General features: G+C 45.2%; 1 protein-coding gene across 1 annotated transcript in view; it reads left to right on the top strand.

Moving 5' to 3' along the window:
* TRIM24 (tripartite motif containing 24) overlaps positions 1-26876 on the top strand; it is a 1193545-nt gene that overhangs the window by 706422 nt on the left and 460247 nt on the right. Inside the window, exon 13 of the mRNA XM_086952962.1 lies at positions 22450-22615. Coding sequence (XP_086809088.1) covers positions 22450-22615 — 166 coding nt within the window. The remainder of the gene's footprint in view (positions 1-22449; positions 22616-26876) is intronic.

Here is a 26876-nt window from a genome sequence, read left to right as displayed (position 1 = left end):
GCTACGTGGGCCTCGCTGCACACATTCGCTAGACACTACTGCCTGGTCACCCAAGTCCTGAGAGACGGCTTTTTCGACCGTTCTGTTCTCCAGGACTTTCTGGTGTGATCATTGGTTCGCAGACCCACCTCCGAGGTTAGTATTGCTGGGGTATCTATTCTAAGGTAAGGACTCTAACACTAACCTGTTTCTTTCAGATGCACAAGTTACCTACATTCGGTAACGATATATCTGTAAGAAACAGTAGTTAGTGTTAGATTCCTTACCGCCCCACCCACCCTCCCCGTTCGGCGAACTGATATCTAGGGTTAAGGTTCATCCCTTTCAGGGCCCTAGTTTCATGCCACCAGTGTTGGTTTTTAGCATGGCTCTGCGTTTCAGGCTTGGAAAAGCTGTGTATTAGAACTGACGTCAGAGCGCAAGGGCGGCGTCTAAGTACTCCGAAGTCATCCCGGCGCTGACGACGGACGCGGAGCCGCAGACGACGCCTACCGACGTGCAGGGTTACTGCTACGCAAAACTTTCCGGATCCAGTCTGGCGCCTGGGGATATTCTAAGGTAAGGAATCTAACACTAACTACTGTTTCTTACAGATATATCGTTACCGAATGTAAAGTAACTTTTGCTTTACTGTGGGACTCCCTTCTCGACGCTGGGGAATGATTTAAGCATGTGAATCTATGAACTATACCAATTCTGAATAACCGCTGCTACAGGTAAGTAACTTATTTTATCCAGTATTTGGGTATCTTTCATAGATTCACATGCTTGAATCATTCCCCGGCGTCGCCATGGTACAATAAAAGGAGTAAAAATGATTCTATCATTAAAGTTAATAGAGAAAAACCATTCACTTAGTCATTAGGGTGGTCCAAACTTTAGCCAGTCAGGCGACAGCACCCCTAGAACCCTCTCCACAGAGGCTCCAGGCTCTCAGATTTTCTACTGCACGTTGCGTGAAGGGAGTCTCCCTGATCTCTGCTCAGTATTTTCTCTTGGCCTTCTGGATTTCTTCAGAACTTCATCCCAGCATGTCTTGTCTAAAATATCCCTCTTCAGGCATTGTGATTCTTGTGAGAAACTAAGACTTAATTCAGAGGATCCCCACAAGAAGTAGATCTACTGCCTTCACCCTCATCACCATGTGAGAGACTGTAAAATCTGCAGGACTTTCTCTCAAAAAACCTTGAGCGATAGAGAACGACATCTTCTCCAGTATTCAATCTTTCATAGATTCACATGCTTGTATCTTCCCCGTCGTCATGGTGGGAGTCTCTCGGTAAATAAAACCATAGCAGTAGAAGAAAAAAAACTGCCTGGAAACCATAGAGTAGTGAAACAATATGTAACCTCTCCTCCTCATTATGTGGCCCAAACTACAGCCAAACAGCTGCCAGCACCAGCCTACACCATTCCCAGCAGAGCCTCCATACCTCAGATTTTCAACCCCCTTCGTGTGAGAAGGAGTCTCCCTGAGCTGAGCTCAGTTTTTTTCTCTCTCCACTGAACTTTTGACCTTCACAGTTGGAAGTCAGGTACTGTTCTTTTTTGTCAGGATCATTACATTCAAAATGTCTGAAGGCCTGAAGTCTGCCCCCAGAGTATTCACAAAATGCATGGCTCCAATAGCGGCACTTCTAAGGCAGCAAGGTCTCCAAGTGTTCCCTTATTTGGACGACTGGTTGATAAAAGGACCATCGTACCAAGCAACTCGAGAATCTCTACGGATTTGCATGGATCTCTTTCAAAGATTAGGCCTTCGGATAAACAGAGAAAAATCATTTTTTCTTCCGACACGTTCTCTACAATTCCTCAGAGCAATCTCAAAAACTCAGGAAGTAAAAGCGTACCCATCAGAGGAACGAGTAACAAAAATCCTGAATCTGACTGCATCTCTGGCGTCAAAAAGGTTCACTTCCATCAGGATATTAAGTTATTACTGGGAATGATGTCCTCCTGTATCCCATTGATTCCCAACTGCCGTTTGCAGATGAGACCTCTGCAAGAAACCCTGGACAAACAATGGGTTCAAGCCCTGGGTTCCTTTGACGACAAGCTGGTCATAACCTGTCAGATCAAACGAGCAATGTCATGGTGGGGTATCAGGAGCAACCTGTCAAAGGGCCTGTTATTTGAACCACAATCGCCAAGTTACGTCATGACATCAGCGCTTAATTACCAGGTTGGGGAGCACATCTGCAGGACCTAGAGATTCAAGGCCTTTGGTCTCCCCAAGAGGCAAAACTTCACATCAATTTGTTGGAATTCAAAGCTGTTTTCCTGGGCCTTCAGGTCTTTCTTCCCAGAATACAAGGTTCATCGGTCTTAGTGCGGAGAGACAGCACTACAACAAACTTTTACCTTCGCAAGCCGGGTGGCACAAGAATAAAGCCCCAATCGACATGAGCACAAAAAATCTGGACTTGGCTTCTGCGTCACAACATAACTCTGCAAATGGAACATGTTTCAGGGATAGAAAACACAAAAGCGGATCTGTTAAGCAGGTCATTCGACATTTGCCACAAGTGGGAACTATGTCAAGTCCAACTGAATCGGATTTTCAACTTGTGGGGCTAGCCAAGTTTGGACCTGTTTGCAACTCAGAGAAACAAAAAGTGCAGGCATTATGCTAGTAGATTCCCTCAGCAGGGTTCGAGAGGGTATCTCCGATGGACAGGAATGTTTGCTTATGCCTTCCCTCCCTTTCCCCTAATTCCGAGAATATTGAGAAAGATGAGAACGGAACCTTGCCAAATAATTCTAATAGCCCCAGCCTGGCTGAGGCAGTTTTGGAATACAGAAATTCTCCAACTGTCGGTGGAACCAAGGATTCAGTTGCCAATAACCAGAGATTTGATTTCTATGAACAGAGGCCCAGTACTTCATCAACAAATGACCTTTCTAAAATTGTTGGCTTGGAACCTTTTGAGCACGAATTCCAGTCATTAGATATCCCTCCGGAATGTCGTGAAATATTGAAAAGTTCGCAGCGCTGTTTACCAACAAGACATATACTGAAAAATGGAAACTATACTGTAATTGGTGCCTTGCTCGTACAGTGCATCCCTTCTAGTCTTCACCTGAGCAAATTCTTCCTTATTTGCTGCATTTAGCCAGATCAGGACTTGCGCATTCATCTATTAAAGTCCATCTAGCAGCAATATCCAGATACCGAAGATCTCCAGGATGCCCATCTCTGTGGTCCCACAGATTAATCAAGGAATTTTTAAAAGGGTTATTCAGAAAGTTCCCTCCAGTTAAGCGTCCTCCGCCTCCATGACAGCTTAACACAGTCTTGTCACAACTCATGAAAGCTCAGTTTGAGCCAATCCACAAATCTGAACTGCAATTCCTGTCATGGAAAGTAGCATTACTTCTGGCACTCACATCAGCCAGGAGAGTCAGCGAAATCCAAGCCTTTTCAATACAGGATCCCTTCATACAATTCAGGCCAGAAAAGGTGATGCTAAGAACTAATCCAAAATTTGTGCCTAAAATACCCTCTTCTTTTCATCTAAATGAACCGGTGATCCTGCCTACATATTTAAAAAATCCATCTACAGCGGCTGAAAAAGCTCTTCATACTTTGGACATTGGCAGATGTCTAAAGTTCTACATTGAAAAGACACAATCCTTTCGCAAACGAAACCAATTGTTTGTTGCCTACTCAGGGCCCAGAAAAGGTCTGGCCCTTTCATGATCCTCCATCTCTAGATGGATTGCATCCGCCATCGTCTTCTGTCAAGAGAAAGCAGGAAGACCTCTCAACATGAGAGTCCGTGCTCACGATACACGGAAGATGGCAACGTCTTCTGCATTGCTCCCAGGAGTACCCCTTCCAGACATATGCAGAGCAGCAACCTGGTCGAATGTTCATACATTCACCAAACATTACTGTCTGGACACAGAATGGAAAGCCGATGCAGCAGTGGGACAAGCAGTACTGCAACATCTTTTTAAATAAGGTACATGTTTATGAATTTTCTGCTGTTTTTTCTATATCATGTTGTTTTCTGCACAAATGACTGTGATGACAAAGGTTAGTTCGTACCTTTTGATTCTTAATGAGTTCTTTTTCTAAAAGGAGTTTATGGCACAAAGCCCCGAGAAAAAAGGGGGTCTAGCCTAGAAACGCTCTGACAACAAGGACTGCTATCTACTCTGATACAAGTATGTGAATCTATGAAAGATTGAATACTGGAGAAAGAACTAGTACACTTACCTGTACACTATGGTTCTCCAGTATTATCTTTCATAGATTCACATGCGTGCGCCCACCTCCCCGTTTCTGCTAGGTAGACCACCTTTTATCTCTGGTTTCCAGCATAGCTCACTCTTGGGCTGTTGGAAATCTGAGGTATGGTGGCTCTGCTGGGAATAGTGTAGGCTGGGGCTAGCAGCTGATTGGCTTTAGTTTGGGCCACATAATGAGGAGGAGAGGTTACCTATTGTTTCACTACTCTATGGTTTCCAGGCAGTTTTTTTTCTTCTACTGCTATGGTTATTATTTAACGAGAGACTCCCACCATGACGACGGGGAAGATACAAGCATGTGAATCTATGAAAGATAATACTGGAGAACCATAGTGTACAGGTAAGTAACTAGTTCTTTCTTCTGTGGCTACAGAAGCCAAAAAATAAAGACAATCCTTTATCTGATAAAGAGAGTGATACTTCATTAAATACCACAACTTCTAAGAAAAGAGCTTGTAAGGCGGAGCTTGTATCTTCTAAGGCTGCCAAGGTGTTAAAAGAAGCCTCACCAAACCTCAAAACATGAAGACCAGCCTTCTTCTTCTAAAAAAGAACCAGCCTCTCTTAGGGGTCAGTCTGTGCCCCTCTATGCCTTCTAAGACTTCTTCAAAAATGAAACCGGTGTCAAGGTCTCTTCCCGAGACAACTTTACCTCACACTAAAGATGCTCTGTCGACGACACCTTTGTCTACGAGAACTTCCATCGCCATGACTACGACGTCAACCTTCTCTTCACCTTAGACAAAACTTATCATGTCTTCTCCATCTATGTTAGTATCTGTGAAGGTGAGACCGTCATTGGCGACAATTTCCTCTTCGTCAACCAAAAAGAAAGTCTCCTGTCAGGATCTTGATAGTCGGAAGCGTCGTCGACGCTGCGGCTGTCTGTGGCTCTCAAGAATAAGTCGTTCTCGTCGGCTCCTGCCTCGTCAACGGTAGTCTCGTTGACAGAACAGAAGACTTTAGATCAAGATTCTCATTGACATCTGGACTGTCGACGGAAGGAATGTTGACAAATCTTCCTCTACATCATCCTCGTCAGTGGGGTGCTTGACATAGTCTATGCTTGTTCTGTCGACTAATCTGACTGCATCCAAAGATAATATCGACATTTTACCAAAGAAAAGACCGTCTCAGGAATTAATACTGCCTATCCACACTTTTCCAAGTAAGGTGTCTCCCTGTCCTCCAGAGAACATTTTTGATTATAGAGCAGATGAGGAGGAATCGGAAGATGATGGAATGCTTGGGGTATATTAACAACAACAAGGGACCCCAATTTAGTCAGCAGGGGACCTCGGGGAACATACTTTTTAGAGCAACAGCGGTCCCATGCATTCAGGAATATATGAGACAATGAAGATAGACAGAATCAGTTCTATATTTTGAGCGACATGTCTTGCCGGACAGAGGTCTTTAAGTTTACTCAATAAACAAATGATCCAAACAGAAAGAATACCTTCAACTAATCACCAGTGTGGTACACAAGCCTGTACCCAACACTAACGGATCAAATACAGAAGGTAGGTTACGAACATAGAAGGGCTTTTTAAGGCAAACAAACGTTTTCTGTATAAAATTCAGTTGTACAGAGAAATCAACACAGCACCATTACATTACATTACATAGAAATCAAGTTTTGTATAGGGTGCTAGACAGGTCGACGGCGTTTCGGTCCTCCTATTAGCCATAGTGACGATTTCTTTAGGGATCATATTAGAGGTGGGTGAGAAAGTCGATGGGGGTCTAAATGCTGTAACCACAGTTTTAGGTTCCGAAGGATTGAGTTAAAAAAAGGCCCGAAGTCTCAACTTACGGAAGAAGCCCATTAATTCGGACTGGAGATCCAAGAAGTTTGGGTAGGTCGTTTCCAACTTCAAATACTGTGTTTTTAAACTTAATTTTTAACATGGATTCATTTTCACCATGCACCGTGCACTGCTCCCTATTTGAAATGCGCTCTGCCTCACCCAGCATGGCCACTTAGTTTCGTGTCCATTGTTTATTTCGTGCTCCGGCACGCCCCATGACTGCAGACCAATCGGCTTCACTCCACTCACTCTTAACTCCTCTCCTCCTTCCACCGAGCACGCCAGGGAACAGACTGAATTACCGACTAACCCGGTAAGTTCCTAGCAGCCCATAGCTCTCTTACATTGTTCACGTCTACAGCCGCAATATTCTGATGGATCTTGTTCTCCGATAGGTCTAAAACGCGCCTGATTCTGGTAAGAAGTTTCTCACGGCCACCCGCGTTAACTTGATCACCAATTCTTTCCCTCTCCTTTCTAACAACCTCCCTAAATTACAGGGCTGCTGAACCGACTACAGGCTACACTCCCTTGCCGGTCACCTAATAGTGTCCGGGTAAGCCTTACTTTAAAGTTCTCCTCGCAACAAGGCTAATCACATCTCCTTAACCACCCGCACTTGCCACTCTGGCGGTTGTTTAAGCCCTCTTGGCAACACTCTGCTACCCAGTCTCGCTGCGCCTCCCACTATATAGGCACGATTTAGCGGAATCCCACTCTTCGTAGCAATGTTAATTCACTACCCGCATTAGCCGTTCGTTTTCGCCATCACCTGAACAGCTAGCAGCACTGATCGTACACGTTCTGTTTGAACATTGAAATCAATTCATAGTCGACAATCACATTCGAACCACTTAGTCCAATAACTCCTGAACAATCGAAGCCACTTTTCAAAGCGACACGACCACCTGAAACTTACACGGCGGGTATAAAAATTGTCCCAACTCACAGGTAAATAAAGCGAATGGGTTCACCTTTCACCGTAAGTCACTTGATTTAATATATTTATTACTTTAGCTCTCTGTATTTAAATGCCTATATCTTTCTCTCTATTTTTCTTCCGTAGGCAATTAGAGGCTAATAACGTTAAGGCATTAATTGAATGTCCTGATGATGGTCCCTATGATTAATAGGGGGACCGAAATGCCGTCGACCTGTCTAGCACCCTATACAAAACTTGATTTCTATGTAATGTTATGGTGCTGTGTTGATTTCTCTGTACAACTGAATTTTATACAGAAAAAATTTGTTTGCCTTAAAAAGCCCTTCTATGTTCGTAACCTACCTTCTGTATTTGATCTGTTAGTGTTGGGCACAGGCTTGTATACAACACTGGTGATTAGTTGAAGGTATTCTTTCTGTTTGGATCATTTGTTTATTGAGTAAACTTAAAGCCCTCTATCCGGCTGGACATGTCGCTCAAAATATAGAACTGATTCTGTCTATATTCATTGTCTCATATATTTCTGAATGCATGGGACCGCTGGTGCTCTAAAAAGGGATGTTTGGGGTGGCTCGCAGTCCATCTGACCTTCTAATTAAATGCCAGGAAGATGAAGACAAGGACAATGTGAATTACCCTGAGGTCACCAACCAGGAGAGGCTAAGTGAACAAACTATCCAGATGCCTGTTTCCCTGATCTCAAACTTACAACATATGGTAGAGGATTTCTGCCGCAGAGTTCTTCCCTCAGAGCCTGCATTTTCAGTTCTCGGACGCTTATTACACAGCCCTCCTTGCTAACTAGGTCCTCCCCTCTGACTTCTCTGTTACCTACCGCAATGCAACAGCAGTATCAGGATGTTCACACCGATGATGATAGGGAGAGGAAGATGAGATATCCCTTCCCAATGAATGGAATGACTATCAAATCCAGATACCATCGCCTACAACTCCACTTCCAATAGTATCTCCACCTGAGGACATAGGGGGTTTCCAAACCCTTTTGGAGAGAGCGACAAGGAGTTTTCAGCTCCCCATGACAACTAAACAATAAGATTGTTTGTTGTTTGATTTCAAAGAACAGACAAAGAAGCAGGTTCGCTCTATTCCAATAGATTTCATAGGGCAGGAAGACTTGAAAGTAGAGAAGACACCAGTCTCGCCAAAGTTGGAGAAGAAATATAAGGCTCCTAATAATTCGCCTGCCTGCCTTATCAGGCAACCTAAACCGGATTCTGAGATCTCGCTAGCGGCCCAACGTCATGCCAGAAATCCGGCTTCCCCACTATCGGCCCCTCTGGATAGAGATGGAAGATTTCTCGACCCCATCAGAAAGACATTTTCTACTATGATGGCAACCACTGTTAGAGCAGCCAATTTGCTTGGTATTCTAGGCAGATAAATGTGGTCAAATATTTCACCCTTTATATAAAAGCTACCAGAAGAATCCAAAGCTGCGGCGCTCAAGATTCTGCCGGAGAGCGAAAGGATCTTGGCTGAGATCATTGATTGTGCAGTGGATGTTTCCTCCACAGGATTTCGCCAACTGGCTGGGGCTGCGGTCCTGAGGTGTCAGGGCTGGCTAAAAGCTACTTCTTTCAGACAAGAAGTTCAGATAAAGGTGATTGACCTGTCTTACGATGGTAAATCCCTATTTGGACACCGCATCGATGAAACCCTTCAGATCATCAAGAAGGACACAGTTACTGCAAAGGCTCATTCCACTCTACAATTCAAGAAGCAGCCCTTTCGTGGGGCAAGAGTACGTGGTTAGTCCCCCTTTCCGGGAGGTTACAGCCAGTACAAGCAGTACCAGCATTATCAGGGTCAAGCAAGGTACCCATCATCACAACAGCAACAGTCAATTAAACAACCTCCTGTCGCTTCCTACAAGCACTACAGGGGGATACTGCCAAGAAGCAGTGACAGACGCAAACTGCCGGCCACAGTTTCCATTGACTCTGTCAAAGTTTGTGGAAGAATTTTTTTTTCCTTCCCAAATGGTCTACAACAAAAATGGACAGATGGGTTTTAGATATAGTTTCCAACAGTCGCACTTTGGAATTTGTATTAAAGATTCTTCCCAACTGTCCTCCCAGAGGCCCCCCTCCTACTCATCTGAAAGAAATGTTGTCTCAAATAAAAATAATGTTAAGAAAGGGAGCGATCGAAGTGGTACCAGCTGTACAGCAAGGAACAGGTTTCTATTCAAGATTTTCCTCATAAGGAAGACATTGGGAGACTGGTTTCCCATCTTGGACCTTTGTTGGCTCAACAAATTTCTAAAAAAGCAATCCTTCCGGATGTTGGCACTTCAGGAAGTGCCTCAATTGATAAATAAGGAGGATTTCATGACGACCCTGGACCTTCAGGATGCCTATTTTCATTTCCCTTATTTGCGTCCAGTCGGAACCGGAAATGCCAATTCTTCGCCAGTTGGCTACCCCAATAGGATCGTATGGGAATGCGTTTTCGATAAACAAGATTTATGCCTGCACTTTTCCTCCGATTCGTTTAGTCCCAAGGGTGCTTCGGAAGATGAGAAAGGAACCCTGCCGAATACTTCTCATATCTCCCACGTGGCCTCGCCAGTTCTGGTTCACAGAGGTTCTGCTCCTATCGGAGTGCAGACCCAGGTTGTTTCGCCCATTGCAGAACTTGCTGACAATGAATTGCGGTCTAGTCAGTCATCCAAACCCAACATTGCTACGATTAGCTGCTTGGCTCCTGAACACTATGAGCTCGCCGACTAATTAATTCCGGCTGACTGTTGAGAGGCCCTGGCTGATGCTAGTGCTCCTTCCACTATTAAGACTTATAAACGCAAGTGGAAGAGATTCTGTCATTGGTGCATAAACTCTGAGGTCTACCCTATTCAGTCTTCCCGCGGAACAATTACTGCCCTTTTTCCTGCAACTGGCCAAATCTGGCCTTTCTCATTCTACTGTTAAGGTATTCCTTGCCGCAATCTCTAGATATCTGCGGCAGAATGGGTCACAGTCGCTTTGGTCATCAAGAATAAGAAAACTATTTCTCAAAGGACTGTTTTGAATGTTCCCTCTAATTAGGCGTCCACCTCGATCTTGGCTTAGGAAGGCCCCATTTGAGCCTATTCATAGGGCGACTTAAAATACTTTACTTGGAAAACGTCTCTTCTGCTGATGCTTCCAGACGATAAATCGACATACAGGCTTTCACTACTCGTCATCCTTTCCTCCAGTTCACTACAGATTCTGTTATACTCTGGACAAATCCTACCGTTATACTAAAGGTCCCATCGGATTTTCACCTAAACGAGCCAGTCTTATTGAAGACTTTCTTCCCAAATCCACAGTCACCTGCGAAAGATCTTTGCATTCCCTGGATGTAAAATGGTGCATTAACCCCTTAAGTGCTGCGTCGGTGCATTGGCCGACGGCAGCACTACCTCCCCAGTGCTGCGCACGACCATTGGACGTCCATTCAGCACTAGTTCCAATGGACAGCGCAGCACTGGGGAGGGATGTTTACTAGCATCTATGAGGTTAAATTCTACTTACAGAAAACAGCCAGCATACGTAAGGCTAATCCGCTTTTTGCGGCTTGTGGAAAAATCAGAAAGGTATATCCTGTCACTAAACAGACCAAAGTTCGTTGGATATATTCTGCAATCCAATTTTGCCATCAACAAGCAGGCAAACTGCTAACTTCAAAGGTAAAAGCCCACTCCATGAGAGCAGTTTCTTCCTCAACGGCTCTTTGCCAGTGTGCCTATTCATCAGATTTGCTTAGCAGCAACCTGGTCCAGCAGGCACACTTTCACTAAGCATTTCTGTCTGGAAGCTGCAAGAAATACTGATTCAGCTGTTGGGCAGGCGGTGCTACGTAATCTTTTTCAATAAGGTGAGCCTTTATCCTTCAGGCCTTCCTTTGTGTTGAAATTGTTGTGATAATATTGATATCATTGTTATTCATACATCTCTATTGTCAGATATTTATGCATGTACAATTTTTTTTATATAAGTGTGTGTGTGTTTGTATATATATATATATTCATGTGAACAAGCTCCCCTGTGGAGCGAAACGCGTCATCTTTATTGAATAAACCGTCTTCCCTGCTTACCCATTTGAGGATTTATCGTTCTTTTGGCTCTACTTCGCTGCTTTGCCTGTGGCTCTGGAGGTCCGGACCTACTAGGTTCCGCCATTCATTGACGGGACAAGGACTGCTTTTGATTTATATATATATATATATATATATATATATATATATATATATATATATATATATATATATATATATATATATATATATATATATATATATATATATATATATATATATTTGCAAAGCAACTCAGCAGGTCCCCACAGAGTATCCACAGCACAGAGAGTGTCCACAGCACGACAGTTTACTTTAATGTAAGTTTTATTTTTCTTCTCTCACACCATGTGCAACACAAAAGGACCGTCGACGCGTTTCGGCTGATGCCTTCAACTGGACCATAGAGTCCCACCGTCTAGACAATCTATTTAAAGAAACAAGTGCAGTTGATCCCTTGTTTGTTTCTATTAAAAAATAGACTAGACCACTAACCCTCTTAAAAACATTTGTGAATCGGCAATCAGAATCTGCCATTTTTCTGAGAGCATTCAATAAGTACATTAGCACAATTTAAGGCGGCATTTGCAATTTTTCACTGTGAAGTATTCTTGTTACCGATTGAAAGGTAATATTTATTAGGTATGCCCATGCTATTGGACTAGTACCTGCGATTGTATGTTTGTATGTGTCGCCGACGTGTTAAAGGGAGAAATGAGGATCTGGGGATCTACACGTAGTTGTTAAAAATTAAGGTGTTTGAATAATTTATAAATTAATAGAAATTGATATATTTACATAAACACAAGTATGTGGATATGTCTCTAAGATTTACGTGGCTCAATGGGGTGTCAGGGGTTTTCACTATCTATGTAAAGTACTATGTGTAAGACCCAATTCCCATTGATTTTATTTGAAGACAAGATAAAGATTCCCTGACATCATGCATATGTGAGAGTAAAATTTATTCCAGGGACTGATATACGTGAAGGTACCACTAGATTCTTACTATGATGGTAATCTTCATAGGTCATAGGAGAAAGAGAAAGTGTCATGTGCTCAAGTGAAAAAGATGCATTTACGGGTCCTAAGAGAGGTCGTTCATCAGATTACATAGTGTATCCTAGACGGTCAGGCAAACAAGTTAATGTGTCATTAAATAGTATTTGTAAAGTACATTGGGCAAATTAACATTCTGGAGCCTGTGCTTCTAATAGTTATTCAATGTCTCAATCTATTAGGACCCGCTATATAAAGTGACACGTGCATTGTGCGAGCATATTGTGCAAATATGCAAAATTAAAAAAGGTCAGGGGCGTGGCTACCAGCTGACTAAGATGGCTGCTTAGCCCAGAAGCTCCGGGGAAGACACAGGCCTTCCAACAATCCGTCCATGAATCCGGGATTTAACAGACCCGCCAGAGCCTGAACCCGCGGCCGGGCGGCAACAGCCTTTGCAACTCCGGTTAAAATCTGTAGCCGTGAAGTTGGACTTTCGTCACTGACGTAGGAGCGGCCTACTGTCCTGCGGAGACCGGGGGCTAAAGTGACCAGCAACGCCGACACAGGGCGCAAGAACCCCGGCCGGAGTCCGGGGGGCCCACACGCTGGAAGGTAACACCCGCGAGAAGCGGCCGCGGTGAGCGCCACAAGACAGCGACGAGGTGGAATAGTCAGTGTGCACTACCACAAAGTACGAAGAGCAAACTCAGGCCACAATTTCGGATGAGGGCCTGAATTCCGAGCGGCCTCCACGCCATCCAGGTTTTAAGGGATTAAGGCAGTGAGAAGGCACAGGAAGCACCGGACCGCGACGTGAGGGACTTGGGGAGGCTGACTCGGCCCATCAAAGGCAGGGGGTATGTGGCAGCGGCCCCTGCAACAGCAAGAGTCGTAATTTACCGGGACGGGCTGCTAGCGACCTAAAACATTGCGGAAGCCTTCATTAAGCCATTTAAACACAGCTGAAAGGCGGGCTGCAGCTACTGCTACACGTGGTGCCTCAATCACAGACCACTCTAGAGATGACTATAACGGGCACCATTCACCACCCCACGAGGCACATAGGCGATCTGGACAACAGGCACTGATTAGGTGGCAGTTATAACCAGACATCAGAACAAACAGCAGCACAGTGCGCCAAAACATGCAGAGTGCACTCAAACACCTGGGCCGCTGTAAAGATCGGACCAACTACAACTACCCCTCCTGCCCATAAGGGAAGACTGTCTGATACTTCAGGGTAACGTAGTGGCACTGAGAAACACTGAGGGCGACCAACTAATATAAATGACACAGCACACGCAAAGCCACGCTTCCTGACATCGCCGAAACTGCGGAAATAGTGGGAAACAACGGTAAGCAAAGAACTCGCCATATCCAAAGCTGACCACGCAAACAGACGCCCGCAAACCTCCTCTACACCACACGAACGGAGGAGCACTGCGCCACCACGCAAGACACAGCCCACTCCATATAAGAAATCATGGCAGGCAGGGGACCTAGGAACGCCGCCGCCCAAGCAAAGCTGGACAAATTGCATTAGAAAAAAACCCTGTGGCGCAACCAGAAGGACGCACGTCCACAAGCAAAAACCAGGTAGGGGAAAGGGCGAAAAAGGTCACCTTAGAAGACATTATGACGGCCTTAACGAATGTCCAAGCCACGGTCGGATCAATCTCCACAGATGTATCCCTCCTGCGGGTGGACCTCCACAAAATGGCGGACAGGGTGAAGGAAGTTGAAATAGTGGCAAAATCACTAGTGACGGACACATCAGAATTACAAACTGAAGTATCCCTACTTAAGAAAGAAAATAAATTACTGACAGATAAGCTAGACGACCAGGAAGGACGCGTACGACGCAATAATGTGCGCATAATTGGAAATCCGGAGACAGGAGGCAAGCAAGCAAGGGACCTGTACGTGGAAGAACTGGTGAAGACGGGACTGCAACCCAAGGGGCTCTCAAACTTTTTCACAGTGGAGCGAGCACACAGAGTTCCTGGCGGCAGGCCGAAGTCGGGGGCCCCCCAGAGACTGGTACTCGCACGACTATTTAACTACCGGGATAGAGACGTTATCCTGCAGGCCGTAAGAACCTCTCCACCTGTACGGATACAAAACTCAACAATAACCTTCTTTCCAGACTACACAGCAGCAGTGTCCAAGCGCAGGAGGAGCTTCCTGGAGGTCAAAAAAGTACTGAGAGCTAGGGAATTGCCCTACTCTATGCTTTTCCCTGCAAAACTCAGAGTAGTAGCTGATGGCCGGACATGGTTCTTTGACACACCAGAGACAGCACAAGACTGGATAGATGGATGGCGTCAAGTGGGAAGCAGCAATCGAGGAAACCGACAGCACCGCCGACATGAGGGACAAGAAGTACCAGACACGCAAGAAACCAGAAACCCGGACCCAGAGCAATCACCAGGACAAGAGGAATTAGAGTAGGCTGCAAAGCAACAACACTAAGTCAAGAGACTACGGCACAAAGTACCATTGCAACAGAAACGCGGCTGAGGTGGCTCTGGAAGCGGACTAGGGCCGGCCTTGGGGGGGCATGAAGGTCTGGAGACTCCACTGGCCCTTATACCCCGGACACGCAAGTACTATAATGTTGGGAGGGGAAGAGCACTCTGCTAAGTTGGGGTGGCGGGAAGTTGCAAGACCGAGAAGCAGTTTGGCAGGGAGGGAGGGGAGGCCTGGGGGGGAAGTTAAGTTTATGTAATTTGTTTGCAACTGTTAGAGGCAATAACAACAGAGAAGAACGTCAATCATCAGATAGGTTTACAGCTCCAACGCACACTACACGCTATAGGTACTGCACTGTCGTACACACGATGGATGGTCACGGCACACATACACATACTGACACGACCCTTTGTGTCCTCATCAGTAGAATACCATACTTATGGCTCACAACCCACTGCCTGGCGACGCTGACGTGACGACGCAGGAAACCGCAGTCAACCCCCTTACATTTATGACTTGGAATGTAAGAGAGCTGGGCGACAAGATAAAGAGGGGATTGGTCCTACAGGCTCTTAAGCGACACAGCCCAGCACTAGCACTCCTACAAGAAACGCACCTCACAGGGTCGGCGTGTAAGGTAATGGACAGATGGGGTTACAAAATGGCTGCACACTCTGAATTCACCACGGGATCTAGAGGCACAGGCATTCTAATTAAAAAGACGTCCTCATTCATAATTCTACAGACTAGAGTAGACTATCAGGGAAGGTTTGCAGCGTTGCATGGTCAATGGGAAGGCAGGCTCCTGAATATTGTATCTGTTTACATACCACCGGCACTCCACACAGTGGCGTTACCGGCGCTCAGCGACTTCCTACTGTGGCTACCAGAAGGGTATCTCCTCATAGGAGGGTACTTTAATTCTGTAATTGACGCGACACTAGACAGGTTCCCAGCTCGAACACAGACACCTGGGCCTTCACGTTTCCAAGGGTTCCTAGAAGCAATGGCCCTATTACACTTATGGAGGCACACGCACCCGGAGAAGCAACAATACACATACCATTCTACGGTCCACAACAGTCTATCCCGCATAGACTATTTCCTTATGCTGGACTCGAGACTTCAAAATATTGAAGATGTAGATATAAAACCTAGAGGCATATCAGACCACTCCCCGTTGATACACTCTCCTGTCGAGAAAAAACCCTTAGACGTCTATATCCCATATACCCAGGGTACCTTGCAGTCCCGACTATCAAAAAATCACTCCGCAAAATAACCAAAATCTATTTCGAAGAAAACACGACCTCAGTAGACTCAGCAATCATACTATGGGAGGCTTATAAAGTAGTATTTAGGGGGCAGGCAATTGCGTCTATCACTGGGTATAAACGGGAGCAACACAAGGAACGGACAGAGCTAGAGGTGGCACTCCTGGCGGCAGAAACAGCACACTCGACAGACCCAACCCAAGACACAGCCCACACCCTAAATTTATGCCAGCAGCAATATCGAGATTACCTAAAAGTACAGACGGTTGAGAATATCACGGCGACGAGAGACAAAGTATATGACGTAGGGGATAAGGCTGGCAAAATGCTGGCCTGGTTAGATAGGAAAGGGGAGGGCGCAAGAGGAATACAGCAGCTACGGACGAAGGAAGGGGTGCTAGCATCACACCCTGAAGACATTGTGAACATCCTAGCAGATCACTTTAGGGAGGTATATACCCCCAAGGGGTGCCTAGTAGAGATGGACATGCGAGAATCTCCGAGACACATTGAGATGACCACCCTTACACCGGAAGCGGCCTTGGAGTTGGAAGCGGACCTAACGCTGGAAGAACTCCAAACTGCGATACATTCGGTAAAATCAGGAAAAGCTCTGGGCCTGAACGGAATACCCGTAGAATGGTATAAATTAATGGCAGAAACGGTGGGCCCGCCTCTCTTGGCCATGTACGAAGAGAGTTTGGAAAAGGCTGAATTACCATTAGACCAACAGACTGCGATGATAGTGGCGATCCCAAAGCCTGGTAAACCGCCAACAGAATGTACATCGTATCGTCCGATTTCATTGCTGAATGCAGAGGGCAAAATCCTAGCAAAACTACTAGCAAACAGATTGATAGCCCATCTTCCACAGCTGATACACCCGGATCAGTCGGGGTTTATGCCCCACAGAAACACAGCCCTCAATCTTAGACGAGTGCAGGGAGCAATAGCAAGGGCCACGGATCTGGTAGAATCGGCTGTGATATTGTCCTTGGACGAAGAAAATGGCGTTCGACATGGTAGAGTGGCGATATTTATTTGAAGTCTTAACACATGTGGGTTTTGGCCCTAAATTCTGCGCGTGGGTAAGACTCCGGTACACTAAACGGGTGGCTAGAGTGACGGCCAATGGTCACATATCTGAGGAGATAGCCCTGGCACGGGGAACACGTCAAGGATGCCCCCTATAACCACTGCTATTCGCGTTAGTGCTGAATCCCCTGGCGACACTAATTAGAAAAACCCCATTGTTAAAAGGGATCAACTGGAAGGAGGGATAGGAAGACCGTGTCTCACTCTATGCAGATGACATGTTGGGCTATCTCTCAGAACCAGATAGCGGCATACCAGAACTACTTAATATATGTAACACTCATGGTAGACTCTCAGGATATAAAATAAATTGGTCTAAATCTGTTATGTACATACTCAGAGGACCGAAGCCAATTCTTTCGGCAGTGTCCATTGCTGACTACAGAAGACTTGCTTAAATACTTAGGAATACACATCACTAAATCCACGACAGATTTCTTTTCCAAGAATTTAGCTCCCCCGCTGGAGAGACTAAAACGCGACGTGATACACTGGGCGTCACTACCCCTTACACTTCCCAGGATAACAGCACTATACAAAATGAAGGCCCTCCCTCGGTTCCTATACGCCCTTGAAAATACGCCCGATTTGATCTCACCCCGATATTTTAAGCAAGTGGCGGCACAGGTTTCAGTCCTTTCAGTGCTTCTCTGGGGCAACCGTCCAGCCCGCATAGCCCAGGCGATCTGTGGATGTATGTGTATATATATATATATATGTATCTCCACAGAACGGGTCATTCCAGGGGTGCGTATATATATGATTAAGTGGTATGGGAATTCGCAATTCAGTGGTGATGCACAAAATCTTGTACATTGTGTAAAACCATGCATACCTACGTTACAACTGCTATCTATTCAGATTCAAGCATGTTAATCTATAAAAGATACCCGTATATTTGAGAAGAAATAAGTTACTTACCCATAGAGGCTCCCCTGGTTTTCATTAGGTTTATACCACACTTGTGCTCAAAAGTCTTGAGAGCCTGGAGCCCTGTGGAGAGGGTTCTAGAGGGTGCTGTCGCCTGATTGGCTGAAGTTTGGACCATCCTAATGACTGGGATGAGATATTAAAGTGAATGGTGTTTCTCTATTAACTTTAATATCTGATAGAGACATCTGTCCGCAGATTCTTTAACTTAGAATATCCCCAGGCGTCTGACTGGAGCCTTAATTTTTTTTACAGCAGCAGCACCTCTGCACACAGGGGAACGCGTCTCACGACCCCGCCCTGACGTCCACGAACGTGACGTCAGCGAGGTCTTATAAGTCCCTCCCGGCGCGCTGACGTCAGTTTCCTTCTTTTCCGCATGCAACGGGGATCCGGAGTAAGCGGTTCCTCTGACCTATTTTCAGGCCCTTTTTGACGCTTCGCGTCTGGAACAGTGTGCAATGCCTTCGTGCTTTAAAATGTGTTCCTCTTGTTTGCGGCAAATGTCAGCGGACGGACCCACACCATATCTGTATGTGGTGTCTGGGCGAACACCAAGACTCTACGGATTGCCACACATGCGAACACCTCAAACCTGAGTGCCGGCGCAGGATGAAGCTACTTTCGGCTCGCAGAGTTCAGCAAATCAGCAAGCAAAGTTTAGAGTTCCAGGTCTTAATGATCGACCATATATGCACTTCACTTAAGGCAAGCTTACCGTGTGCATCAACATAATGTTCATTCCCCTGATGCCTTTGCATTTCCATTTGAACAAACTAATTATTCTTAAGTCTTTAAACCTTTTTTTTAGCTGAAAGGACAGTACATACACTGGCTCTTTGCAGGTACCTCAAGTTTATCATGGACAGACTCAAAAATATCTGCTCATCAGATCAGGTTTTTATCTGCTTTGACTATTTGGTGGGAGGCCGCCACTTGCCTAAGATGGGCAGTGCCCGTTGGCTCTCTGAACTATATTACTTTAGTAAGCCACGCACCTCTTTGGGTATAGGATGAAGACACATTCTGCCAGAAGCATGTCGGCGAGCACTGCTCTCTGTTCAGGAGTGCCTCTTCCGGGCATATGCTGAGGAGCTGCATAAAAGAACGGACACACATTTGTCTATCACTGTTGCCTTGTTAGGTTTTGCCTAAGCGAAAGCTGCGCACTGCGCAGCTTTTTCGCGCAGGCGAAAACCTTATGTTTACAGTAGAGTGGCTTGGGAATCCACCCTCTGTTCCATTGGCTAGCTCCATAAATTGAGGCTAGCCATTGGAACAGAGATCTGTCCGTCATGGCCGGACCAGATTCATGGGCGTTCTCGCGATTTCTTCCCTCTCCGCCCCTCTGTGCGCGTCATCTTACGGTGGGCAAGTTGTTTTTTTTTTAGGTTTGTTTTGTTCATTCCAGGCCGACCGCCGCCGGAAGAAGTCCAGGTGAGCGCCCGTTCCCGCCCCCCTCCCACTGACCGTGTGCCGTCCCCCCGCGCCGGCTGTCCGTGCCTTTCCCAGGCTGTCCGTGCCTTTCCTGCCCCCCCTGTAGTCTTTGTTTGCCATCCAGCTGGCCACTGTGGCTTGCCTCAGTCTCGGCCCCGGAAATGGGAGTGCTCGGGTCACTCGCCCAGGTCACTGATGTAGCAGAAGCTCTCCTTGTTGCATCCGCTTTTTCTCCTTGTAATAAACGTGTTCCTGTCACCGTCTATTTGAAACGGTAGCATCTCTTTGCTTTTCACCTTCAAGGCATTGTCAATTGTTCCACTCAAACGGCACTGTACACACTCCCTCTGTTGTGCCAATTAATATCGCACCGCAGTTTGCTTCAGTGCATCCGCTTTTCCTCCTGATGATAAATGTGTTCCTTTCTCCATCTAACTAAAAACGCAGCAGCTCTTAGCTTTTCACCCGCAAGGCAGTCCTAATTTCTCTGCACATACGGCACTGTGTACACTCTCTTTGTTATTTCAATCAATATCGCTGCGCCTTAAAATAAACGTGTTCCTCTCCATAACTGACAGAAGCGGCAACAGCTCTATTGCTTTAAACAATCTTAAAGTTTCAAACTCCTCAGTGTAGTTCCTAACTGCACTTCCATTTCCACGTATTTGCTTTTCACAAGTTGTAAATGTGTTCCACTCCACATTTGACAGAAGCAGCAGCTGCTCCTAGCTTTGCACGATCTTAAAGTCCAAAGCTCCTCAAATTAGTATCACACAGCGTTGCCTTTCTAAACAGATGCACATTAACGACAGCTTACCGGGAGTCTCTTCACAGCTCTGCCTTTTCTAATTGCAGGCGCATTATCAACTGCTCACCGGTAGCTTCTCCACAGATCGGTGTCAAACGATATCATCTGCATTAAAAAGATAACATGTGTTGCCAGAATACAACATTGTATGCCTCGTGCAATTATTGGACTTGCAGCACTGTGACCTTCATTTGTGCGTGGACCAGGTGGAATTGTGATAATTATTGCATGTTTTAAAATCCCCCCTCCCGCTGTCTGTGCCTTTCCTGCCCCCCAACCTCCCGCTGTCCGTGCCTTTCCCGCCCCCTCTCCCGCTGTCCGTGCCTTTCCTGCCCCCCCTGTCGTCTTTGTTTGCCGTCTTTGCGTGGCTCGTCCCTCGTTGCTTGTTTAAATCAGTCTTAGGAAGAAAGTCGGAGAAAGCCATCCCCTGCAGGTTGTGCATAAATCGCTGCAGTAACACACTACTGTGTAAATACATACACACGGATATCATCTGCATTAGAAAGAGAAAATGTGTTGCCAGAATACAACATTGTATGCCTCATGCAATTATTGGACTTGCAGCACTGTGACCTTCATTTGTGCGTGGACCAGGTGGAATTGTGATAATTATTGCATGTTTTAAAATCCGATATTCTTGAGAGTGGAATTTAAGTGAGGCAGTTTCCGCCTAACAAACGGTATGATGTTTACATTGGGGCATTACTTGCTTTGCACACCAGACACCAAGTTCTGATGTGTTTTGGCCACTTACTTCAAGGACGTTTTTTTGACCTACCCAAATTTACGTGTTGAAAATTGGGGCGTTCCATACTTACAATCCATATCCAAATATGCTTGTGTGGTAATTGGGGGCTGGGGCATTTGCAAGCCCTCCTGTTCTGAAATCGGCAGGCTGCAGCTCTAGCCACTAGGCCACATCCCTCCCCTTCTGGGTAGAGGAGCAGGGAGGACACCTTTGGATGTGCTCAGAAGCTGAGTGGTGCTTCAGTGTGTATCTATGAAATAGGCTACCTATTTATGTTTAACACAGGAACAGACTGGGTCTCTCCCTTGTGTGTCAACTAACAGAGAGGGCCACTTAGTCTTCTATTTGAATCAGGAAATGGCGCTTCTTCGTCTGTACATGTACAATCAGGGCTAGCTCTGTGTGTGCGCAGGGTCAGTGGCCTGGCATGTGAGAGACTGCAGCTCTTACACAAGAAGGACAGTAATGTCCCCACCAACCTCTGATCTTAGCCGACCATGATCAGAACCTTCTTGGCTTTCTTCTCTTTTAGGGGTAGCTAGAGCACAAACATGGCAGTTTTTGCTTTCTTTGACCCTCTTCTGTCCCTGCTTGCCACAGGCTCATTGCCAAGTCTCCAAGTGGTGTGGTTGCCTTGTCCTGGTTTACTTTCTCTGACCCTCCTCTGACATTGCTTGATTTCTGTAATCCTAATCTGTCCCTTTTTCTCTGGCGGGTGGGGGGGTGCTCTCTCATCTACCCTGCTTGTTTCACCTGCCTTAGCTTGCCTCCAGATTCGCTCGCAGTGTGTGTGTGGGGGGGGCTCTGTGTGCGTGTGTGAGGGGGGCTCACAGTGTGTGGGGGGGGCTCTGTGTGGGTGTGTAGGGGCTCTGTGTGGGTGTGTGGGGGGGCTCTGTGTGGGTGTGTGTGGGGGGGCTCTGTGTGGGTGTGTGTGGGGGGAACTTTGTGTGTGGGTGGGGCTCTGTGAGGGGGGCTCTCTGTGGGTGTGTGGGTGGCATTTGCGAGAGATTAAGCTATTGCCATTGTAAATGGCAATGCCATTTATCTGTTTTCAAAACCAACACATAAATAAAAATGTTGTCATTTACAATGCCAATAGCTCTAACTTTTGCAAAGGCAAAACCGTTGCATTGTAAATGCTTGTTTTTAGTGCTGCAGCTGATTCTTCATTGGGCCAAGGAGTCCTACTCAACCAGTTTTATTAACGGTGAAACTGATAACCTTATTGTAAAATTACATAGCCTGTGTGCTGTTGTCATTCAAGCATACACCTGATAGGTTGCAGGTGACCACTATAAATATGTTTGTTTTGTGTTCGTATTTAATGTTCGATACATAATTTATAGCTGTTATGCTGTGGTATTTTCTATCTTTACATTCCTCCCCAGCATTCTGCATGTCTCTATATACATGAGATTATTGTTCTGGCAAAATCACTTATACATATGGTGATATTTAAGTAGGTTAAGCTATATGCCCACACAGCAAACTATATGTACAACGTCCTATTTGTGTCAGGTAATATTGCTTATTAAATCCCGTTTCCCTGCGCATATTTAATCACCATCTGTACTTGGTCTCTTCAAATCTCTAGCTCTTCCAGTAGGCCCATTGGCGGAGCAGATTCTACACACAAAGTCCCAGTGGTCATGTTGGAGCCTATCCGCATTAAGCCAGAGAGTCACATGGAGCACTGTGATTATCCTGTTGTGATGGTAAAGCAAGAAGCAAATCACGAACAGCAGGCAGTTTCTCGCAGTGTAAGATTTTTTGCATTGTTTCTATATATTGAGTGTAAAGAGTATAATTAGTTTGTAGGTGTTGTGCTGTAGTGAAGTGCAAGATTAAGTGTTAGAAAATAACCAGGGCTTCTGAGAGGAAGATAATAAATAAGAGAAACTAGCCTGATATTCATTCTTGTTTTTTAATTTAGTGCTGTAAAAAGGATGAGCATCATCAATACACTGAGTTTGAAGGGCAATAGAATTTCCAGAATATTGGTTTGACTGAAAAAAAATTCTAATCATTTTTAGACAAGTACATTCTTACAAATCATATGGCAGGGCAGGTTTACATTCTACAACTTTGTATCAATGCATGTTTGGAGGCAGTGACGGGTGACGTGTTTCAACAGCCTCTGTGCCGCCGATTTCGAAATGGACATGCCTACATTCCAGTCTCCTTTTATGGGTTATAACATACAATGAATCCCTTTAAATTAGGAAAAAAAGAAGAAGGAAACTAATACCCATCTCCCTTTTCCCGCCGACACACCTCAATCTAACGTTTTAGAGCGGGGCAGCCTAGAGTGTCTGTGTCTTATGGTTTTGAGCGGTGGGAGCTTGGGTGGCTGGGTGTTCATCTGTGATGTGAAGTCCTATAGGAGCAGGTAAATAGGGGGTATTTCCACATTCCTGACTTCATTGCCACTGCCCGGATTTGGATTTCTGGTGAGTGTTGAACCTGCTAATATTTATATTAAAATCGCTTATAGATATGTAAAAGAAGAAAATCTAAATCTTTCAACATATTTGCAATGCCTTGAAGTGCTAATTGTTCTAAAATAAAATTGTTTGAGGCATGCTTTGCATACGCCTGCCAGCTAGTGTTGGGTCCAGATGTTTGCTAGTTGTTTTTCTTTGAAGAAGTCTTTCCAGTCACGAGGTAAGGTGATAGTGCGCTTCTTTTGGTGATAGTGCGCATAGGCATTGACTCCATTATTAGATTGCTTTTTTCTGCCATCAGGTTCGGACGTGAATTTCTGCGATCCAGTTTAAAACAGTTTTTTGGGGTCCCCTCAGTGTGCAGTCCTCTATATTCGCGTTGTTTTTTTTTTTTTTTGCACAAATTTAAATTATGCCCTGGTAACCTCGCATATTTAGATCTGGCTAATTGCTCTCAAGACCAGAACAGCCTCATACGTATACTGAGCAACGAAATCGTTCCAACGCCACCCTGGTCGCTTTATTAAGGCTTTTAATAATTTGTACAAATGGTACTCTATTCCTTTCCAAACATCTCCTTTAGCAGAAAGGGCTCTGACAAAGGAATTTCTGGGCTAGCCTTTGTTTATCTGAGGCTCAAAAATTATTAACCGCATGTTTTATAGTTTTTATCTTGTACTCTGAACAAATAGCCTTTTTAGCGTTGAACTATTATTGTAATTTGTTGTCCTCTCTTTTTTAGCTTGAAACTGTGTAAAAATGGAAATTGTTTGTAATGGTTTTAATTAACTGTACAATAAAGTTTACTTGCTTACATATGCGCATTGGTATTGTTTTGTACACGTATTCCGTGTATTGCATGGGTTGAAGAAAATTTCAGTATTGATCGGAAGACTCGTGGAAGACCGTTGGGCCAACTCGCAGTCAATGGAATGGACATCATTCAAATTCTGCACTTGGTGCCACACAAAATATCTGTGCACCGACTTGCACAAAGTGTGCAACTTGTGCTTATCTCTAGAGCACAACTAACAGAACTGCGACTCGTCCAGATCCAAGAAAATGCTCCGCAATAGTCAGGCTCAACGTTGTGAAATGCAAAGCCAGAACATCAATACACGCTGGACATCTTCGGTGAAGGATCCGAGCAATAAGATTTTTGATGCACAAGGGGCCAAGCAGGAACAGTAAGAGTTAACCCATATCTTTTCCTGAATCGGACTTGGAGCTGGAAGAAAACATACCACAGGGTCAAGGTCCTGTGAGTACTGAAAACCTCTTGCCCCGAAATCCAACTCAAACTAAGCAAAAGGCTTCGGTTCTACCTCTGGGCCAAAGTCGGCGGTGAGACAATGTTGATGTACCTTGATTTTGTGTTGTCTTTGCTTAGCAAGGTCATACATTAAAGGCTTACTCTTGAAGGTTGGCTGTGGTCTACAATATCAAATGACGTAGCCGGCATGAAGGAAAGGCGGAGATCATGATTCTCTTCCTTCGGTTTATTACAATATGAGCAAAATACAAATGTTACATGCTACATTTCCCATGAACTACATGGAAAATCGTAGTCCAAAAACAACTGATAGCAGTCCACAATATTCCATGTGGTGATCCCCTGTCAGGTGTACTTCCTCTCTCATCCTAAAAGGTTATTCTTCTTCTGTAGTTTGCACATAGAACTGTTTCTGCTCAGAACCTGTTGAAACTAAGATCCTGTTTACACAAATGTTTACAAATTTGTTTCAAGACTATTTATTACATCACAAGTCATTACAAGCCATATCAGGAAACATTATTACACTACCTGATATGACAACTATATAATCCAGCTATCTGCACTGTAGGAAGCTGACTTTTTATGAAGGATTGCTACTATAAGAGCACACCATGCAGAAAGTCCAGATGACCCTCCTGTGGTTTACAGGGCTTACTTAAATAATCCCAAGTACTCAATTTGTGGTAATATGGTCGAGCAGTTTGGGCTTTTCAGAGGGGAGTGTAAAGCATTTGTTGCACATACACAGTCAATAAATTATGTACACTCGAAAAGAAATCCAAGACCAATTTATGAAAATGAAATACGTTTCTATATAATTTTAGGCACCAAGATCTTTAGAATAACTTTAGGAAATACTGATTTTACGAATAAACAGCAAAAATACCCAGATAACGGGTTTTTGAGGTATGACCCTCGAACAGGGTAATGTTATCCTATTGGAGGAGAAACATTCACAGCAAACATATACTTGCAGTTGTAAGCTCGGGGTGCCCTGTTGGACTTGTGGTGCTATGTGGCCAAGGTCCAAATAATCACCAGCAATTTCCAGATGCCTGCCATGGGGTGTCCAGATGCAGAGATGCTAGTCGGGGTGGTAGCCTTGAATGCCTTGAGTGCTACACTGTAGAAGCTATTGGGGGACCTGAAAACAAAGCCTGCAAGGAGGGATTTGGGGACAAATTCGAATGAACCCAAAAGGTGGCGGAAATCATGAGGGACCCCTGTGCCAAGGGGACACAGCTGCGGGCTGTGGAGCTCTGGTGCAAAGTGTCTAGGCTGGCTAACCACTGGAGGTCAAGGCTGTTACAGTTGTCTGTCTGTTTTGCAGAGGGGGGAAAACAAGACAGCAGTGCCATTCTGGTTGTGGATCTCGTCAGTCCTGAAGCCCCTTTCCATGCAGGAAGATTTTCTAAAATCATATCCTTCTATGCTGAAATGGCCAGTTTGTAAAAATCTTTGGCTGAAGGGGCGTAATTGATGCACCATTTCCTTTCCAGCCTTCGACATGCTTGTTTTTGTAACCTAAGCATATAGTCAAACCAAGGGGAGATTCTGTGTTTTTTTTAGGTCGAGCCTATCCCATTCCGCAGGAATGGATTGGGGAGAATTTTTAGTGGCCAAAATAGGTTCTCAAACCATCGGCGGATTTAAGACAGTTCACGTGGGTCACGTGGACACAAGCATGCGCATTTCCCCACATCAAAGCCATCAGCCTCCCTCCCACAGGCTTCCCCATCGTGCGAAGTGCGCGCTGGCCTCACTTCTCCTCCCCCCTAATTGCTTTTTTTTTACGGCCGCTAGGCCGTGAGCTACATCAAAGGGTTCGGCTCCCCGCCCCCTGCTTCACGGACGCTTCTCAGGCCACCAGCCTGCCCAATACTTGTTTTTTTTTTGCCGTGCGGCGCCAATGCTTGTTTGACTAATTGATTTTGACTACCTTGAATGTATTCCTGCTTGACTAAAATTCCTAAACAAAACTTTGTTTTACACTTCATTGACAGTCATTCAATTTAGTTCGAAAGTGAGTTCCCAACACCAGCGAGACTGGCTCCGACAAATGATTTATTTTGCTGTGCAACAGCACTCACTTTTGAGTGTACTCGCTACAAACCCTCTTGTTATTTGGCAACATTACATCAAACGCTGTCTCCGAAACAACTGCGTGTAATCCGCACTCAGGGCTCTTAATTAACCTTCGAAGCGCTATTCAGAAAGCTCAGAAACCTGTCTGCATCATAACGGAGGCATTAAGAGCTCGGGGTTTCCAAGGCTCGCCCACACTCTCCACCGCTGCATAAT

Source organism: Lissotriton vulgaris, chromosome 1_2 (assembly GCF_964263255.1).
Source record: "Lissotriton vulgaris chromosome 1_2, aLisVul1.2, whole genome shotgun sequence".
Taxonomy (NCBI): Eukaryota; Metazoa; Chordata; class Amphibia; order Caudata; family Salamandridae; genus Lissotriton; species Lissotriton vulgaris.
Note: the sequence above shows the minus strand (reverse complement) of the source record. Positions and strands in the feature narration are given on the sequence as shown.